Here is a 20,525-nt window from a genome sequence, read left to right on the forward strand (position 1 = left end):
AAACGTACCATCTAATACAAACAACTTCTGTAGCGCTCAATGCGACATGAATGGGGATAGTTGTTGCTTTTTGCCAATCCAGATAAAGGATAAAATCCATTCATGTCTCATTTGCGTTGTGTAATGTTTACGAAATAACGTGATATGTGGAGGATAGCTCTAACGAGTCATGCTCCATTAACTACATTTTACAACGCTGTTGTAAAGCTTTATAAAATTTGTTCACTAATTTTTGTTTGTTGCTTACATCTGTTATTGAATGCCCTTTTTGGCGGTCTTCGTGGCAGCCTATTGTACAGACTGAACAAAAACAAAAAATTCGTGCCTCATGCTTCATGGTAATTTTGTGAACAATAGTAATTATTGCACTGAAAGTACTAATCCCAGTCCCTGTGTGGTTGTCTTAGAAGAATTCACATGTACTACATTTGGTTTTTCTTAATTTCGATGATAAATAGCCCTGTTTTATTATTGAGTTGTGGGCGTAATAAAGGTGGCACAATTGAAACCGTCCACTTTCTCACTCTGATCGATCATTGTTTCTAGCTTTTTCTTGAAATTTGTCCTACAGACAACATTACTGTGCCATTACAATTTCTTTTCTGTTTTGCTATTTTGCTACAAGATACATGTGTTTCACACTGCAACCTAATTAATCTTCCAAGGCATTTTGATGAAAAAAAATCAGAAAATAAATTTAACTTGGAAAATATAAAGTCAGTGCTTGACTGCGCGTGACAAAATGATTGCGTGATGCACAGAACATATGCGCCATAACAGTAGGTGGCACCGTCCTTAACTCTGTTTTGCTTTTTTTACAAATTTTTTGTGGGACTGTCATGTATCCTCTTGTTTTACTCATCTTCTATTCCTTCACAACTGCCATTGCTGTGTCTGTTACACAACAATGCAACAGCATGTTATTAGACACAAAAATGGAATCACATGACTTAATGTGAAAACTGATACCTTTTCTTGTACCAGGCCCCCCATTCAGTGTGGGAGAACTTAATTACTTGCCTCTTTTTCAAGCTCAGCCAGCGAGAAAAACGTAGCAATTCCATGCTAAACAATCAAGGGCTTCTTTTGTGTTCTAAGGAATTATGATTGTCATAAATAAATAAAAAAAAAAGCTTATTATTATTTTCATTATTATTCTTTCGTTGTTGCAGCCAAATTATTCACCTGCTGAATTCCTGCTGTGTTCAGGAAGAACTTGGTGACCAAGTTGTCTCTGACGGTCTGGGGTATCTACTGATCATGTCATCCCATGATGTTGTAAGTGGCAGTGAAACCCCAGTATCATGGACAGGCAAGACTGTCACTGTGAATCCAACAATGGATACTGCCATAGGTTTAGCTGACATACAGGTACACACCTTAATCAACCAGAATACAATGTCAGTAATCTTATTAACAAAAAAGCCGGACTGGGTGTGGTTTGTCAGTTTGTTTTGTTAATCCGCCTGAACTTTTCAGGTTTTTATAAAGGACAAATTGCTTAAATGTTCCAGTTATTAAAGTGTGAGGATCACTTACTTCTTCCATCTGAAACATGCACTTCAAATTAATATACATTTCTTTCATTTTGTATTGTATCATATTGTATTATTTTGGGCACTCAGTGCCTTCAATAAAATTTAATAGCAATGGCCCCATCCAATAATTTTGCTGTACTCTTTAAAAGTTAAGTAAGATTCAAAGAAATAAATAATTCCCTTACAGTAACTTATTCCTCAGTCTTGGCTTCCGATTTACAGAACCTTTTGGTCCTTTTTTCAGTATACATATTAAGTATTATTATTCAACACATTGTGACAATGTCCCAATATGGTCATGGCACGCTCAATATTCGTCATGTGTACTCAACAGGTATCCTGCGATATATGTAATTTTGTGTGTCCCGGAGAAAAATGATAGTTTTTCCAGCCTTTTTTTTCGAATAAACATAGCAAATTGTGCTTTGTCATCAATGTGTTGAATAATAAAACAATAATAATGCTCAATCTTGCGGAATATCGCCTAATTTAGCAGACTCAGCCTACAGCCTCGTTGGCTAAGTATCAGGCGATATTCCGCGCAATTTCGCAGGACAGTTGTTAAATATTTGTCCATATATTAGGTGGGTGGTATGATTCTGGTGGTGCAAAACTCCAAGGAGTTGGATGTGCAGCGTAAGTTGTTTCTGGAGAGCATGAGTTTGTCTGTGAGTATTGTCAAGCCAAGGACGTCAAGTCACCAGGCCATTGCAGAAGCATTGGAGGAGCTGCAGGTTGGTACTTGATTTGTCTTTTTGTCTTTGAGCAGTTTTGGAGCAAAAACCGTAAAAAGATAAGTTACGCCGCAGCAGAGGAATGAAATTTCACCACTATATGCATAAAATTATGAGAAACCTAGTTACACTGCGTGTGTATTATAGGGTAAATAAAATTTGATCCAGTTTTTGTGAGTGATGGTGTGACATGATTTACCGGGATATTTCCCATCTTTTTGGGAAGATTTTTGAACTTATTAACCCATTGACTCCTGGGGGTTCCCCAATGACAAGTAAAATCGGCCGGGTTAGGCCAGTTTAGGGGTGAAAGGGTTAAGTAAAGTAAAAGGTTACACTGCAACTGGGTTGATGCTCAGATGTAGTTTGTTGTTACTCTTGTTTGGAGAAATATGAACATAGCTGTCCCCTGTCTTAGTTTAGTGTTAGTTCCTAGTTCCTCGTTCAGTACAGGAGGAAACCCTATCTACTCTTTCCTATGCAATGGTTGTTACCGTGAGCACATTATACAGACCAAACGTCAGTTTGAAAGAACATCAGAAGGCAGTTTTTCCTTGCTAAAGGAAAATTCCTCTTTGTCAGAGCATGCTTGCCAAATGAACCACACAATAATAATAATAATTATTGCAATCATTATTATTGCTTGAGACAATTCAAAATTATCACCACCAGCCAGTGGTACAAATGTACCGGTAGTTAAAATGGATGTCGTTGTTTAAGTTAGGGGCAGTGTCGCACTATTTTAGTCAAACTTAAAAACATCAAAAGACTTCCTTGCATCAACGAAAACCAAAACATCATGCTGCAGTTTTGTTGCCAATGACCACTGAAGTGCACTGAAGCAATTCTTTGTTGGTTGCAGCCAAGGATGGAGAGTTTAGAAATCGATTAAAACTTGAAAAAACTGGCCAGTTTTTTTCAAGTTTGGAGACAGTGTCTTCAGAAAGACACCAAAAATTAAAAACGTAAATGTATTTCATGTCTTGTAAGTTGGTTGTCAGGAATGTTGTTGTGAGCTAAGGTGTTAATTGTTTAGATTTTTACCCATTTTTGACCTTAAAACAGCAAGTTAAGCATGACAGTGCCCCTGTAATGTTATCAAATCAAATCCTTTTTCTTCTGGGGGGAAAATGTTCAACTCTCTTTTGCTTTTCTGTAGGATGCCTGTATGTCCTTGCGTGAAGGAATTATTAGGGCCATTGAAAGAGTAGATGAGAACTTGGACCTTGACAGCATGTTTGACATGGACGAAGGAGAGAAGGCCATTGTTTACCAGACTTACACAGAAACCATGCACTTGTGTTACAACTTTGCATTTGAGGTGAATACAAAAAGTTAAGAAAAGTTATCAATTTGTTCTACAGCCTCAGTTGTTTATAAGGAGGATGACCCTATTGACTTGCCAAATCAAAATCAATAATATTATTTTTATTAGTTATCCACTACAGTAAATGTAGCTATAGATAACTACCAGTCTGAGACTATTTTGTTTAGTGTATATGGGCACCCACATTTAAAACAGCAAGAATGTAACCAGATTGGATTGTACATTTAATTGTTGTCCATTAATGCTGCATTGTCATGTATGCACAAAACTATAATTGCTTGTGAAGGAACTGCAGAAAGATAAGAATAGCAGTGAATATATTCTGGTACATGTATTCTTATAATAATTGGAAGGTCTTCTTTTAAATTAATAGTAGTATTTTAAATTTAAAGCACATGCTGTCTTTTATAAAGAAGGCAATACACATTGTGGCATTGAATAAGCATTGCAAGTAGCAAGAGGTATTGTATGAATTCAGGTTCACCACAGAGGGCAAATTTAAGCAGCATTTATACAAACACAGTTTCAGAATGACCTAGTTTCATGACTCAGAAAATTAGGTTATTTTAAAGTGTTTACACAAAGCCACAGTTGCTATAATGCAGTGGGACCTGCTCTGTGTGCAAGATTCACCATTTTAGAATCTTTGATAGGAGGTCAAAATTGGTGCCAAAATAGGAACTGTAATCAAATTGATACAGTTTTGACATTTACGCGACAGTTGAAACCACATTCCATCATTTTCAAAACAACCCCGTTGTGTTAATGGCCTTGTTCAATAATTATAATGTAAAAAGAAGGCATAACTGCGTCAATAATATGCAGTACTGTTACAAATAAATTATAGTTCTTGTTTGCAAATCTGGCACCTACACTGTAAACCTTTTGGTTTAGTTTGTGCCTTTTGGTTATCAATAAATTAGATAAGTTAGAATAAGTGCTAAACTGTGATTATTAAGTCAGATCATCTGGGTGACAGTATTCCTGAGAAGGACTGTAACAGTTGTTGTTAACAATGACTGAATGGGGATGCTTTGACAACCTGCACTGTGCAGAAGGCATTGTCAGAGTCAAGTGATTTGTCAGGGCTATCACTTTCTGTTCACACACGACATATCTTACATTTACAAACTGCATACATTGTGCAACTGCACATGCGCAATTCCCTACAATTACAAGACAAAATCTTACACTTCAGATTATTCAATTACAAGTAGTATATACCCACTGTTCTCTTGACTGCTACAACTTTAATACACTCAGATGTAATTGGAATTTGGAGATACAGTGTGTAAAATCGCAAAGGTTATCAACCCATTGACTCCTGGGGTGTCCTAGGGCATTTGAGGTGTCAATGGGTTAATATTTGCCTCATTGCTAACATGTTTACTTTTTTGGTTAAGTACCTGAAAGAGGTGGCACGACTTGTAATTGGGGCCATGAAGGATACTCTTGGGGACAGTATGCTTGCATTTGCTCGCCAATGGATGACATTTGTGACGTCAAAATGTGAAAGGGGTAGAGGCACAAGACCAAGGTATATTTTATTTTATAAAATAATTAGGATAGTATGCGCACTCTCATTGGTCAATAGCTGTGTTTAGATTAGAGTATATAAACGCTTCTGTGACATCACATGAATTTTGCTTGGCTATGTGTTGTCAGACGCACGTTTTGATTGGCTGGTAGGAAATATTAGCGTGTATCAACTGAAGAACATCTGAGAAATATTTTTAAAAAGCAGCAGAGGAGTTACATATTTACACAGCCTCATCTAAACACTCGGGAAGTTGAGAGAAGTCTCAACAGTTTCTAACTTTAAGCCTTCTGGTTTCTGTAATCAGAGAAATATTAGCCATAAAAAAGCTGATAAATGTTTGGGTCACTGTGGCAAGAGTGCTAAGTAGCCCTTATATTCTTTGTGAAGGGCAATAGTCCTTAAAGATACATGTAAAATGGGCAAGAACGCATCTTATTTGGTACTTTGCTTTCAATAATATTCGGAAGTGTTATTTTGTTAATGAACCAAAAGTTGTGATTTTCTTAACACTACATGATTGAGGGGGTAAATATTCAAAGGTGTTGAATCTACCTCAAGCAATAATGATCTAATATTACTTAACCGCTCTGCGTAGGGGCTTTTCTGGGCCTATATGCGGTTCATGACATTAGGCAAAAAGCATACATACTGTACAGTAAGACACCTCTGGCATCTGCTGTATACGGTCCATGTCTGATGTCAGAGCACAGTAATACAGCCGGAAGAAAATCAATTACCTGTGAATCTATTTTGATGAAGGAAGAAAACTGGAGTACCCAGAGAAAACCCTTAGGTCAGGTCAAGATTGACTGTAAACGTAGCCCACTTACCATGATTGCAGAGGTGGGAGGCGTGGTTCATGACCAATCCACCAATGAACATGATTCTCCAGAATGTATAGCACGGGATATTCCTGGATGGTCACCCATCCACGTATTAACCCCATCCAACAGGACTTAACTTCAGTGGACGTATGGGAACTGTATTACCAGTAGTAATGTTGTTTTTCTTTGACAAGCTGTCACTGAAGCTGTCTATGATATGATATTCCAGTTCTTTTAATGATCATAATGTTTATGTTGGACTGTGTTTGACGCATTTTTACAGATGGGCGAACCAAGGTTTAGACTTCCTTACTGTTGCCTGTGATCCCAAGATGCTGACCTTTATATCCGAGACTAAATTTCAGGTAGATACTAATTAAAAGTAACTGTACTATGTACAACCATTTGCAATCTGTGAACCAAAAACAAAATTTCACCACAACATCTACACTACTCTTGTGTCCCTTGTCCACGTCAAAGTTAAAAGTGGACTGACTTCCCAAAAACTTTTCCTAGATTCAGTTCTTGGATCAAGCATGACTACTAATAAAAAAATATAAAAAATCAAGAATTTGAATTTGTTGGATTGAGAAATTTTCCTATAAGTAATGTAACTGCGAGTAGATTTCTAGTTAATATATCCAGTTATAAAACAGACAATATTATTTTCTATTGTACAGTTTTAGTTGATGTTTCTATGCTACTCTTTCGGCCCTCATCCAACCCTAGGTGATCGTGAAAAGTGGACTAATTTCCCAAAAATCATGTCCTATGTTCTTTCTGCAATTCTTGGACCAGGCATGTGGGTTTAATCTGTTGTCAATCAATTTTTCCCTATCCATATAAAACCAGCATTCTAATATTATTGTACATCCCCCCATTCAAATCCCAATGATCATAGACCCATTGACTCTGTAGGTTGAGTGTCTTGACTCTTAGCAGGAGTTTGCAGGTTTCAACGAACTGTTAAGGTCTTAACCCATTGACTCCCAGGGGTTCCTCATTGACGAGTAAAATTGTCTGGCGTTAGACAGAGTAAAATACTAAGTCTGGTCGGTTTAGGCCGGTTTCGGCGCCAAAGGGTTAATAATATCCTTGAAGAAAGTGCTGCCCTTTTAAGTACACCCGTATGATCATGGTTAGACTCAGGGTTTTCATTTGAGTCATAAGAAATGTCATCATTGTCGTCAAAATTGATCAACATTATTCATATTGAATTACTATTTTTGTAATTTCTTTTAGGAATTAAAGAAGCAAATCAATGCTTGCATCTGTCATGTGATTGGCAGTGCTGAAAGCTGCAGTGGACTTACTAGCCCTGGTGAGAAATAACATCATAATAATCATGATGTCCTGTTGGTGTAACTCAAGTATCAATCCAAGTAAAAAAATGACTGATTTCCGAAACTCTTCATTCGAGAGCTAAGGGTTGTGTGGGTCTTACCTGGTAAATTGGAATTCCTGCAATTTTCAGTTCTTCCAATTGAATGTGTCTGACTATTGTGAAACTGTGGAAGTGGCTTGGGTTTGCACCTTAATCTAATACCATTTCAAATAGATTTTATAAGTGGCATTTCATGGGCTGGCCGATGTATGATTTGTGATCACTCCAAGAAGATTGTATCCATCCCTCTCCCAAAGGAGGTCAATGGGAACTGCAAAGAGGAAAGAGGAAACATATGAAAGTTAGTCTTATTGGGTTTTTAGTCACCAACAAGGTAACACAATATTACTTAAGAAGGTGCCAAAATTAATACCAAAGAAGGAACATGGTTTTGACCAAGGCTTTGACTCTTTGATGTCAATGTATCGATTGCAAACACGTTTGATGGTTTGCTTATCTTTGATGGGTACATTATGGACCCAAAATGGAATTACAGGAGTGGTGGGTAGGGTAATGTTATACAAACCCTTTATTGGAAGGAGGGGAGGGTATGGATGTTAAAATATTAATGTGAAAAGGAACATTCCATAATGTCATTGTGTTGCAGATATCTTTTTCTTATCTGCATTAATTTAAGTAACTAAAAGCTGAAAGTATCTAAATCAATTCCATATTTTGCCTTCAGCATATCGTTCTCAAAGCCCAGCTTGTTCATCGCCTGTGTTTGGAAGGGGTGGATCTGCATCTTCAGGTTTGTCAAGGGCTATTTCGTGGCCAGTGGGAAAACAGCCTAAATCTCCAGGGGACCTAAGTGATGTAGACGAGGCTCATGGTACTCGTCGGCAAATGTCAGACCCTGTTTTCAAGCAACAGTTTCAAAGTCTGGCTGCAGATGTCAAAACCAATGGTTAGTACTTTTTGCCTGTAGTTTTGGAAGAGTTTTTTGCTCTGGCTTTTCTCCTGTTTGCTCTGTTAACCATCTTCACTGAGTTGGTAACACTGGGCATTAGCAGAAAAAGAATACTTAGGCAGGTGAAAATTGCTTTCTTTCTACTGGCATAGAGTTTGCTATAGTTGATTGCTGGAGCTTGTGTTAAAGTTCTTCATTCACATTGTGGAGCCTGGAGAGTCTTACAGTAATTTCATTGTGAAGGCTTTCTGTTCGTGTATGAGTGCATATGAATTCAAATAAAATGTTGTTCTTGAAAAGTCCTTGCCAATTACTAGCAGTTCTTTGTATGAACACCGGTATTGATTTTACACATTCCACATCACATTCCATGTTTTCCTGGTATTGATTTTGTACACATTTTCCTTTAGCAGCAAGCAATGGTGAAGGTGAAAGTGGGGAAGAAGTTGACAAAGAAAGTGGGAAACATAAAGACAGTTTTGTGGCAGAACCAGGCACTCCATGGCTGGAGAAAGTGCGTCACTCCTTGAGGAAGATGGAGACCAAAAGAAATGAGTTTTTGTACAAAAAGCATGTGATTGGGCGCATGAGTAACAGACGCCGTGACATTGTCAAAGAACTAGCAAGCATATCAAATAGGAAGGTTCCATTCAAGTGGCAGCGAGGAAATAAGATTGGTAAGTGATGGGATCGTCAGCAATCGTCCACACACCACATCAGGAAGTAAAAGTAAACCAGGGGTATAGAGTATGGCTTTGAAAAACTAAGAATCAATTTTTCCAGAATTTCTAGACATGTGGCTGTAGCAAAGCTAAGCCCAACACTATACATGCATGAGATCTGAGAAAACATTTGAAAATGTGGGAGATCTGTTAACTACAGTACATGTACATGACTGTACGTTGTTAAAGTTAACATCAAGACATAATTTTCTAATCCATCATATTAAGAATAATTTTTGCTACCAATTGAAAGTACATGTCACGTTTAAATTATTGTAATTTTCACACCCAATCAGTAATCACCAGGCAAAAGTATTGGTGAGAGTGAAGAGAATGCAGTTTGTGAGCCATGGCCAAAATTCTGGATTTCAATATTTCCAAAACTGTGGCATCAGGCTAACATTCAGAGAGTTTGAATTTGGAGAATTTGTGACTGGGTAGATGACAACAGACATAATTTTCTAATCCATCATAATATTAAGAATAATTTTTGCTACCAAAGTACATGCCAAGTTTAAATTATTGTAATTTTCACACCCAATCAGTCATCACTAGGCACAAGTATTGGTGAGAGTGAAGAGAATGCAGTTTGTGAGCCGTGGCTAAAATTCTGGATTTCAATATTTTCGAAACTGTGGCATCAGGCTAAGATTCAGAGAGTTTGAATTTGGAGAATTTGTGACTTGGTTGATATTGTGTTAGAAGTACTCAGATTTTTTCTTACTTTGGTTTGCATCATCACTGACAGATTTTTCACTGTGCTTAGAATTATTATATATTAGTATAAACACACAGGTGATTATACAAAATCACACGCTCTCATTGGCTCGCTATCTCGGATTATCAGCCGATAATCACCTCGATGGACAAAATGGCTGCCAGTAGTCGTTTTGCCACTGTAAGTGAAGATGAATTCGCGTTGAAATGTTTTTTTTTTCTCTTTTTTGAAATAATCACCTGTGTTTTTATACTAAAACAATTATTCGCCTCAGGCTTAGTGATTATCGGTGAATATTCACCGATAATCACTTCGCCTTCAGCGAATAATTGTTAATTATTGACCATCACATTTGCCATAATCTTCAGTTATTTTCACTTTTATTGTTTTGTTTCTTTTGTTTTACAACACAGGTGAAGGCCAGTTTGGGAAAGTTTATGCTTGTGTTAATTTAGACACTGGTGAGATGATGGCTGTAAAACAGGTGAGTGTGGCTTGATTTAACTTTCAGCTAACAATGATAAGACCAAAATTATTGTTCTTAGCAAAGTGGAGCACAAAGTTAGAACTATGAGTAATAACAGTCAATTTATGTCATCAGGTAGTTTTTTCACATTGCAATACCTCTATTACAGGTTATTCAAAAAGTTATAAGGTTAAAAAAGGAGACTGGGTGAATTTAACCCATTGACTCCTGAACTGCCAGACAGAGTAACATCTATTAAGTCTCACTGCTAGGAGTCAATGGGTTAATAATGATGAAAATTATATTAATTACATCTATAGAGGAAAAAAATCCCCTTAGAAACTTTTGAACTTCACTCTCTCATTTTGCTTTTGTTGATGAAATCAAACAATGAAAAATTAATTAATGCAGCTCAAGTGGAAGCACTGTGAGTGGTGTAGTGGTCAGTGCATCCTACTCAAAAGCATAGGGTTGTGGGTTGACAAGGCCTGGCTTTGCTCTTGTGTTTCCTTGGACAGAAACTCCAAACTCCACCCAGGTGTATATTAAAATGACTTCTGTATTGGCTATACACTACTAGGGGTAAGCAACAACCACTAACTCAAGCATCCCATCCAGGTGGAGTATCAAAACTCTCAGTTGCATTAGGCTACTGAAAACCAAGACAATCTCCAGCCACATGGGGCTCAGTGACTGTGGCTTAATATGTGACTTACCTTGCCTAAGATATGAATACCAGCATTTGAAACGACAGGACATTTGTAGCTAATTCATCTCAATCTCTTTTATCTTTGTTCATACAGCGTTGTACTGCTCAAAACCAATATTTAAGAGTTCAGTGGTTCATTCAGTCACATTTGGCCTCAACTTTTAGTAATTTATTATGGTAAAAAACACATGCAAAAGGGTTAATAGTAATTCCAGGGGGAATGTTGTCACTTGTTGTGACTTGCAGTCCAGAGTTCCCTGGCTTAAGTGCCAATCTGGCCTGACTGCTGCTTGTAAAAATAATAATGGGTAACTGGTCTGCATGTGTCATGACTGCTAGAATTATTAGTATTGTTTACATGTCTTGAATAATAATTTTGATGCGTGACTGTATCTTTTTTTAGATCAAGTTTCAACCAAATGATCATGGCGAAATCAGAGACCTTGCTGATGAGATAAAAAACTTTGAAGGCATCAGGCATGAGAGCTTGGTGAGGTACTATGGTGTTGAACTACATAGGGTAAGAACTTAATATTTCTCGGTTTTAAGTGTTGTGTAAAATGTTAAAATTTAATATTTAATGTTAATAAAGAATAAACAAAAATGGTGGATTGACTTGTCCACGTCCACTTCTTTTCAGTTTCAAGACTATTTTACAGTACATCATTAGATACTGAGATCTGTTTTATTATGTTTTTCTAAAATTTATTGATATTGCTTAACCCTTGAACTTGCAGGCATTCACTTCCCTTCTTCCTCGCTCCCTCCTCTTTCTCTTCAGGGTCTCCCTTTTCCTTCCCCTTCAAATGCCTGCCATGCAGTTTAGTACATGTAGGTCATAATTACATGGTCATGTCAAATCCACAAATCCACTTCAATGTCATTCACAGGATGAGATGTTCATTTTTATGGAGTACTGTGCTGATGGTACTATATCAGATGTAGCGAAGCTTGACCTACCAGAAACCATGATCAGAAAGTATACATATCAAATACTTGTTGCTGTGAGTGTGTTGCATGAGAAAGGCATTGTTCACAGAGATATTAAAGGCAAGGTTTTTGTTTTAATTAGTGTCACTCTATAACAATGACTGGCTGGGAGCATTATGAGCTTTTTGGCGTTTTTTCTATTACCGGTAATTAATTTTCGCAAAGGCCACAATCATTTTTCTTTGTAAATAGGCTTCATTAGCTTATTTGTGAATGCACTTGACAACGAACGATTGTCATGATAGTTTTGTTTTGAAGTTTGGGTAAGGTGCTATTCCTTAATCGTCTAAAACCGAGTTGAAAGATTGATATGTGCTGTGATAAGTAAAAGCAAATTCAAGCAATTTTTTTGAAACAATTTTGCCTCAGTAGTACATAATTACATGTATGTACCATTATCAGGTGCTTGTGTTGGCAGCTGTATTTTCCAGAATTATGGCAAATGCATTCAGTTTAATAAATGTAGCACACAGCTGCAGTTCAGGTCCTAGGCTATTGTAGCATTTAGCTACAGTTTTTAAGTTCAAGCACCCATTTCTAAACATTCTAATTTTGGTATTCTGCATAATACCCTGGCATTTACTCTTTTTTGGCCACTTAGTAATGTGTCTTCCAAAATGCCTGCTGAGTGGATAATGTTGATGTTTTCGTCAGTATTTCACGATACTGTGGCATTTTTTTTAAATGAAGTGGGCTTGTTACTGAGTTTTTTTTTATCCATACTTACTGTTCGTTATAATAATTTTATAGGTGCCAACATTTTTGTCTCATCTGATGGTTACATCAAACTGGGTGATTTTGGGTCATCAATCAAACTCAAAAATCCCTTTCAGACCAATTATGGAGAGATAAGCAACATGCGAGGAACAGTTGGTAAGCGTCCTGAAGACGTGAATTTTACAATTATTTGTCCTGGATGTCATAAAAAGCAACTTGTAATTTAGTACTTTCACTTGACAAAGTGTGCCTGGAAAACAATGTGTATGAAAGCTTTTGCTTCAACTCCTGCAGTGTGACATTTCCAGTCAAAGAACTGGTAGAGAGAAGTCATGCTGGACACTTACTTGCATTCACATAATTATCTTAAGCCTGCTATTTCTTCTTGGCAAATAAGTTGCCAGTCACTGCAGTGGTTTTCAGTTTGTACTAACAGCGGCATGACTATTCTGGGGGTGAGGGGTAGGGGCTGAAGGGTACCATAGCTGAAACAACTCAAACCTTTACAAAAAGTGCTAACCTTAGGTTAGCATTTTTGTAAATCTTTGGTTTGTTTCAACTATAGTACCCCCCCACTGCCAGAATAGTCATGCCGTACCAACCGCTGACAAAAAATGATGCCTACTTCACTCTGGCTGGCTCATTTTTTCCTTAAATTGAACCCTTTCAAACCTTAACCCATTGACCCCTAACGCCAGTGAGACGATGTTTGAGGTGTCAAATTATGGGTCAAGATGGCGAAGAAAAAGAAGATCAAGATTTTGAAAATCTGTGAAATTAAAGCAACAGGTTGTCTCCTCTGAAGTGTTAGTCACTGCAAGTGATGTAAAATGTAATTTTACCAAACAAATGAATGCAAATCAGGCGAAAATGCTAAATATAGTGACCGCACTCCTGGAGGGGGACTGGAAACTTGACATTTCTAAGGTCTTTTCCTCAAAAACTAGCCATACGACCCCACCTTAAAACTTCAGGATTTGCTTAGCAGGAAAAACTAATTACAGTATTTATAGAAATAAATAGTTAAATCTGTAAAACAGGTGTAATTTTTCGCAATTGGCAAGAATGCCGATTTTCGTCAATTTTGATAGTATAAATAAACTGAAAAAGTGTCTGATAGATCTTTTTGAAAAATTGTTGATGCTTTCACCTTCATATTGTTTATTAAGTCCCAAAATTTTGACCTTGGTCGTACAGCTAGGTTTTGAGAAAAAGGCCTTTGAAATGTCTAGTTTCCAGTCCCCCTTTTAGGAGCTTGGTCATTATATTTAGCATTTATTTTTTAGGTAAAATTACATTTTACATCAATTGCAGTGACTAACACTTCAGAAGAGATATCCTGTTGCTTTAATTTCACAGATTTCAAAATCTTGAACTTTTTCTTCAGAAAACTGTAGTAAGCCACCTTAAGCAATCAAAACCACATCATTAAATTAAAGAATAAACTTAATTTTGACAATGACAACAGTCAGTTACTATACATGTACTCAAGGCAGCCAACTTCAAATTTTATTGAAACCCATGGGTCAGGTGTGCTCTATTTCAGCATACATGGCCCCAGAGGTGATTACTTTAGACAAAGGTGCGGGATATGGACGAGCTGCCGACATCTGGAGCATTGGATGCGTGGTGGTTGAAATGGCAACTGGGAAGGTAACTTAACCTTGAGGCTACAGGCATTCTTTAGTTTGACCAATTTCTGGTGTGAAGATCCATTGGCAATGCCATTTCGGAATATTATAAGTTATGCAAAATCTTGCCTCGGGAAGTTCTATACATGCAGAGGTTCTTCTTCAGAGTGCGAGTGACATTATAGCTCCAGAACATCAAGTCCATACGTCAGTTAAACCAACTTTTAAATTGGTTCTCACCTATGATCTATTGGAGGACAGATGCTGATGTCGTCATCAAAAAACTAAATCTTCATCATGGTATATAAAACAATTACTAGTAGATTCCGTGTTGCCTCGCTTCTGTTCAGTAATGGGGAGCTTAAGCACACCTGTTTTTGAGACGCGGACTGCAACCTGAAGCAAGCTGTTTTCCCTTTTAACCTTTTTTTTCACATAACCATATTTACATTGATAAGCATCTTTTCTCCATTTAATAGAGATGATTAGTGTAAAAAGCTGGTTGCCGTCTGTGTCTCAAAAACGTGCGTGCTTAAGCTCCCTAATAAAAAGGAAAGGAAAGGAAAGGAACTTTATTTAAGTGTCTAGTCGTTCTAGCGCTGGAGCACTAATTGGGGACACTGTAAACTGAAATTAACATTTAACACAAATCAAGTCAAATGTTGGTTTTAGATCAAGATGACGTCAAAATGTGGAAAGAACACCATTTTTTGTTCTCACCACATTTAACTTATTACTGAACAGATGCACAGCAACATGGAATCTACTGTATCTGCTAAGGAGCAACTAGAATTCCTTGTAGAATGAATAACAGTACTGATGGTTCTTTCCCCAAAGTACAAGTACTTGGCTTTGGTCTTACATGTATATGCTTACTCCATTTTGTGGGCTCCTTTATTGCAGCCAAAGGCAATTGAATGCTGACTGCCAAGATACAAGATAATTCTTTCCATCTACTAATCCAGTTCTTTACCTCCACAGCCTCCCTGGCCAGATTGCGACAATAACTATGTGATAATGTTCAAAGTTGGTGAAGGAGCAACCCCTGATATCCCAGAAAATCTAAGTGAGGAGGGTCAAGATTTCCTTCTGTGTTGCTTCCTGCATGATCCATATTCACGACAGACAGCTATTGACTTGATGGATCATCCATTTGTCAAGGTATTCCTTAGTTACAAGGTTTGATCTTAAGCTGTGCCAATCAAAATTGAATAAAACAAAATTGGGAGATCTGCATGAGTATTTAAAAATTAATGGAGAGCCAAAGGCAAGGCATCACATAGATCCCCTTCTTGTGATGTTGTTGGGCTTCAGACATGGGTTTTATTTACTTTATTATGGTGAAGCTCCACAGGAATTAGCACATGATTAGGAACTGACGGTTGTCTAAAGCCACCAATTTCATAAATGTTTTTTTCTTACTTTTCAGTGTTGCTGAAGAGACAGATGCAAGCACATCAGTCGTTAAGAATTAAATTCCATTGCTTTGATCTTGTTGAGGACCTCTTAGCTGAAATGATGCTTATGTGAAAAAAAGAATATTGAAAAATTTTTTTTGTAGAAAATAATAGTTATGTTAAACATATGCAACCAATGCATCACTTTTTAAGGTGTAAACTTTGAAATTCTTAATGCTGTGCTTTGAGTTTTAAATTTTAGTGACCTCTTAAGAGTATAAAGCATGTCAAAGTGCAAATCAGTCTTTTAAAATATTACTTTCATTTCAAGAGTGGATTATTGCAGTTGTAAATACTTTGTGTTTTTAACGAGTATGAGCAAGCTAGTGCTCAGTGCACAATCAACCACTTAACAGTCAGGGGTTTTTTAATGACTATTCAAGTTTTATTTCTTTTTTTAAAGGCTTCTTTGTAACTACATGTTAAGTTGCTTCATAAACAGTGATTATTTTTCATGCAGAAAATGTTTACCACAATCTATTTTGCTTCTCCTCTTTTCTTGCAGTCTTAGGAAGAAAACATCTTGGCTGCATTGTTTGTGGCTTGTAAAAATGCACTGTATATAGTTGCAATCTTTTATAACTTCCCACACCGGGAATATCTCTAAGAAAAGGAGAGGTCTGCTTATAAATGAACCAGTGATTTTGGCCGGGAGGCTGTAAAAAGATTCCACAAACCATTGTTGTTTGAGTGAATTTAAGGGGGTCAAAAGGTCTTTTAGAGCTAGTCAAATGAGCTTGCTATTAGTGCCTAAGGACTTTCCTGTCATACCCTCTCTAAGTAAGAATTACATTTAAAATAAATGAAGAGTAATGTGTGAAACAATACAATATTTGACTTTTTAATGTTAATTTTCTCCAATCAGAGGCAATTTCTGAGTCTAAGGCTGTGTTTGATTGACCAAATTTCTGAATAGGGATAATTATGTGGAATGAAGTTAGGAATCCTTTGCTTTTATGGAGATTCACATTACAATTGTCAAATACCTGCAAAATTATTTTAAGCATGTCTTTATTGTCCTTGTTGCTTGAAAACGCCAGACATACCATTTAAAATCATTACTCCACATATTCTTATTCTGAATTAGGGTCAATCAAACACCCCCTAAGTTTTAATCTGGTTTTATAATGACTTGTGTCTGTTACTTTTAATTAATTTATTTGACGGAATAGAGAAACTCAGTGCTTATGTGTTCAGGGGGCAAAAGTAATTATTTCTACATTTTTTACCTCCAAAAAGATTAATGAGACGCTTTAGGGGCTTTAAGATCTACTATGGCCTGGGGACAAAATCGTCTCTTCGCACAATTTTAAATTTTTTTGTGGTTGTCATCTCGTTCACTTCATACAATTTGGGCCTAAATTTGAATTTGAATTTATACATTGGAGCAGTTTCAGAGTAAAAAATTAATATAGAATGAAAGATTCGCAATTATACATTCGCCTTGTCGTTAAAACCTCAAATTTGATGATTTCACCTTATTGTTATGCCGCATGATTCTTTTTCCTCTTTAAACAAATCATATTGTTGTTTTGTTGTGTTGCCAATATTAATATTGGTGAAGGGTTTTACCAGGGATAAATAATGCATTTTTAATTGTAGGGGCAAATGGTGTGAAATTATTTCTAACTTCAAAAGCATTTACCTTGGTAGTAGCTGTGGATAATCTCTAGCTTTCGTAGTATAAAAAAAAGGTATTTTTGTGGAGACTGTCATTTTAATAGTAAAATGTTCACACAGGATGTAAGCATAATTTATATAGATTTTAACTTAAAAACAAAATGCACAGTCCCTAGTTTGAACTTTCTTAAATAAAGGGCTTAATGCCAAATGAGTTTAGTTGTGTTTTTCTGATGAAAGAAAAAGCTTTGTTGTTCAAATTCACAGATTCTGTGGCTGCATAAAAAACTTGTTTGCACCCTGAGTAGGTTTTAAGAATTCAAGACAGAGGCATGTAAAATGAAATTCTTGAGGGGTTATCAGGGCAAGAAAAAATGTTGATCCCAACTTTCCCAGACTGGGTCAGCAACTTTCACTTGCCTAGACTTGACTATTGCTGGCTTGACGTGCCCTCCTCAACTTACATGTAGAATAGTAAGTCATATATCATCATATCATATCATATATCTTTATTTACCCTCGGATTTTTAGAGTAGCTTGGTGTAGCTAATTTCTCCGAGCATTTAGCATCCCAACCATGATACATCACAGAAGACAGACCACAACACCGGGAACTACATGCCCTACATGCCTAGTCTCCTTCGCAGCCGTTTTTTGGATGTCACGCAACGCTCCCTCCTTCTTTGGGGGGAGCGTTGCGTGACATCCAAAAAACGGCTGCGAAGGAGACTACTACATGCCCTGCCCTAAGAACCAGAATACTTGGATTTTAAATTAATCCATGGTTTAAAACCTCTTACTCTTAGTTTGAATAATCATTAATTTTAGCAACCTCAAACTTTCTGACAGACTTAATACATGTGTATGTACTAGACTACTGAAGGAAATTTCACTTGCCTATCAGGCCAGTAAACTTATATTGTTACTTGCTTAAAGCAATTAAACCTGGAATTTTTCCTGTTCTGTTCAACCCAAGCCACTTTCAATGACTTAGACTTCCGGTGGAAAGGAAGTACCGGTATAATAGAGTAATGCCCTTGTATATGTACATACAAGAAAACCTTTAGACAAGTGTACCTAGAGGATATCGCATGGCTGTGCAGGGATTCGAATTTTACATCTTCGAGTGCTGATAGTATCTCTCCTGATTGGGTAGTACTGTAAAATATGGCCGCTAAATTAGCCAATCATAGCATGTCTGCAATCTGAGAAAAATACTGGAAATAACAAATTGCAATTTATTTCACAGTGGATCGCATCAATGGTGATGACTATTGTAACATCCTATGTGTACATATTTGTTTCTATTAATTTTCCAGCACCTAATGACTTGAGTACTCTCATGACTTGATCATCGGAAGCCTGTCAACAGGAAAAAGAGGGTTTTGACAATGGGAAAACTTTAAATAAAAGCAACAATTTTTACTTTGACCTTTGACTCCCAAAGAGGACACTTGTCTTATGTTAGACAATTTTACCTGTCAACAGGGGCCACTTCTGAGGTAAAAGGACAAATGTTACACTGTATTGATAATAAAATTGTAATGAAAAAGTTTCCCCATTCTGATTAGCTAAGAGAAAGGAATTTTTCAGATAATGCACTTCTGAAAAGAGGTAAATGAGTGCAAAGGTGGGAACAAACTGAGAACTTAATGACCAAAGAAAGACAAATAACCAATCTGCATTGTACCTCAAAATTTTTTCTTGTATATTATTAATTAAGTAATCACATGATTTTTCTGACGCAGTTTGGAATAAATAAGCACTTGAAATTTTTTTCAAAGTTTTCAAATGAATGATTTACTAGTAATCAGAGACCTACGTTGTGCGCAAGCGATTCTGGGATCACCTGGAGCAAACGCTGCAAGCCACTAGAAAAAAAAGAAATTTTGTCTGTCTTTGAAATATTAACTTCCACTTATTTATTCCAAATTGAACTTGATGTCATGTGATTACCTATACTTTCAAAGTGACAACACAACATTTACTGTGCCAATATGATATTTAGCAATTATTGAATGAGGCTGAGTAGGATATGAAGAATTCTGCAGGTTGAGGAGGGTGTTATCCACCAAGGCCGAAGGCCGAGGTGGATAACATCCTCCAAGATCTGCAGAATCCTTCATATTCTACGAAAGCTGAATTCAATGATTGCTTTATTATTCATTCAAAATATTTTCTTCGCTTAAACTTCTAAACCTACTCGCAGCCATTTTTCTGCTCAACAAAAATAACACAATCTCGTCCCCAGCTTTTTTCGGTCAACAGTTCAATAATTTGCAGCGGGCTGCACTTTTGACGTCATCAGTTCAATAATCTGCAGCGGGCTGCAGCTGGTTATGGTGAATTATGCGTGTCGTTTTAACCAATCAGAAATGGGGAAATATTTTGAATGAATAATAATGCACATTATCTATCCATTCAGCAAAGTGGTAGCCTGAAGTGAAGGGTTTTTAGTCTGGTATAAAGAGTGAGGGGCCACTAACATGATACTAGTAAGGCTTTCATTCCACTTAACCCATTGACTCCAATTCTAGGGGTTCCCCACTGACTAGTAAAATCGTCTGGCATTAAGAGTAAAATACTAAGTCTGGCCGGTTTGGGCCGGTTTGGACGTCAAAGGGTTAATGGGGACATAGTTTTTCAGTGACTGATTAATATAGATTCTACTCTGTCTAATGTCAAATGATTTTACTCATTAATGGAGGCCACTTCAGCGATGAATGGGTTGAACAAAACTGATTTTCTGAACAGCATAAGAAGCTGAATTTAATGTAATCTAACATACCTTTTTGCTAATGCAAACAGCAGATTATTTTTCTTTCGCAAATAGCCCTAAGACAAACTACCATTAGTTTTCTCTTCATAAAAACTGAAGTCTTTTGTGGCTTACCTGAGGAAGTGAGTTAAGAGGGGATGTTTTGAGAAGGAACTGGAAAGCTTCTACAGACCGCGAATCCACCTGCGATGACTCAGTATAACATACAAACAAGGCAGCGGCAAGGTGATAAATTTGACAATACTGCAAAACTAAGAAAAACAAGAAATTTTTAACCAAACGTAAGACTCCAGATGCGAGGATTTCAAAGTCAGCAAAATATGGAAAAAGCTTACATTGTTATAGGAAATTAATGCAAATGTTTCAAATTCATGTTAACTTCAGTTGTGTTAATTTATGTTAACCTTAATTTCCACGCTGTTAATTATTAGCATGTTAATTTCCGTGACCTTAACTAGC

The 20,525-nt window shown here is 36.8% G+C and overlaps 2 protein-coding genes across 5 annotated transcripts in view; one reads left to right on the forward strand and one right to left on the reverse strand.

The window, feature by feature from the left end:
• The window catches only part of LOC138052863 (mitogen-activated protein kinase kinase kinase 4-like), a 30,245-nt gene extending 12,747 nt beyond the window's left edge, over positions 1-17,498 (forward strand). Inside the window, exons 8-22 of one of the 3 annotated variants that reach the window (XM_068899449.1) lie at positions 1,173-1,371; positions 2,123-2,272; positions 3,432-3,593; positions 5,003-5,136; positions 6,247-6,328; positions 7,206-7,284; positions 8,033-8,254; positions 8,668-8,934; positions 10,111-10,181; positions 11,276-11,392; positions 11,763-11,922; positions 12,613-12,735; positions 14,126-14,232; positions 15,192-15,371; positions 15,640-17,498. In XM_068899449.1, the coding sequence (XP_068755550.1) occupies positions 1,173-1,371; positions 2,123-2,272; positions 3,432-3,593; positions 5,003-5,136; positions 6,247-6,328; positions 7,206-7,284; positions 8,033-8,254; positions 8,668-8,934; positions 10,111-10,181; positions 11,276-11,392; positions 11,763-11,922; positions 12,613-12,735; positions 14,126-14,232; positions 15,192-15,371; positions 15,640-15,648 (2,062 nt within the window). In that variant the 3' untranslated portion in view covers positions 15,649-17,498. Of the gene's footprint in view, positions 1-1,172; positions 1,372-2,122; positions 2,273-3,431; positions 3,594-5,002; positions 5,137-6,246; positions 6,329-7,205; positions 7,285-8,032; positions 8,255-8,667; positions 8,935-10,110; positions 10,182-11,275; positions 11,393-11,762; positions 11,923-12,612; positions 12,736-14,125; positions 14,233-15,191; positions 15,396-15,639 lie in introns of those variants that run through there. The other 2 variants (XM_068899447.1, XM_068899448.1) reach the window with 2 other exon arrangements.
• Positions 17,499-18,511: 1,013 nt separating this feature from the next.
• LOC138052864 (proteasome assembly chaperone 1-like) overlaps positions 18,512-20,525 on the reverse strand; it is a 6,675-nt gene continuing 4,661 nt past the window's right edge. For both annotated transcript variants that reach the window (XM_068899450.1, XM_068899452.1), the window contains exons 3-4: positions 20,181-20,317; positions 18,512-18,649 (exon numbers count right to left, since the gene is read on the reverse strand). In XM_068899450.1, the coding sequence (XP_068755551.1) occupies positions 18,572-18,649; positions 20,181-20,317 (215 nt within the window). In that variant the 3' untranslated portion in view covers positions 18,512-18,571. The remainder of the gene's footprint in view (positions 18,650-20,180; positions 20,318-20,525) is intronic.

Source organism: Montipora capricornis, chromosome 6 (genome assembly GCF_036669925.1).
Source record: "Montipora capricornis isolate CH-2021 chromosome 6, ASM3666992v2, whole genome shotgun sequence".
In the NCBI taxonomy this organism is placed as follows: domain Eukaryota; kingdom Metazoa; phylum Cnidaria; class Anthozoa; order Scleractinia; family Acroporidae; genus Montipora; species Montipora capricornis.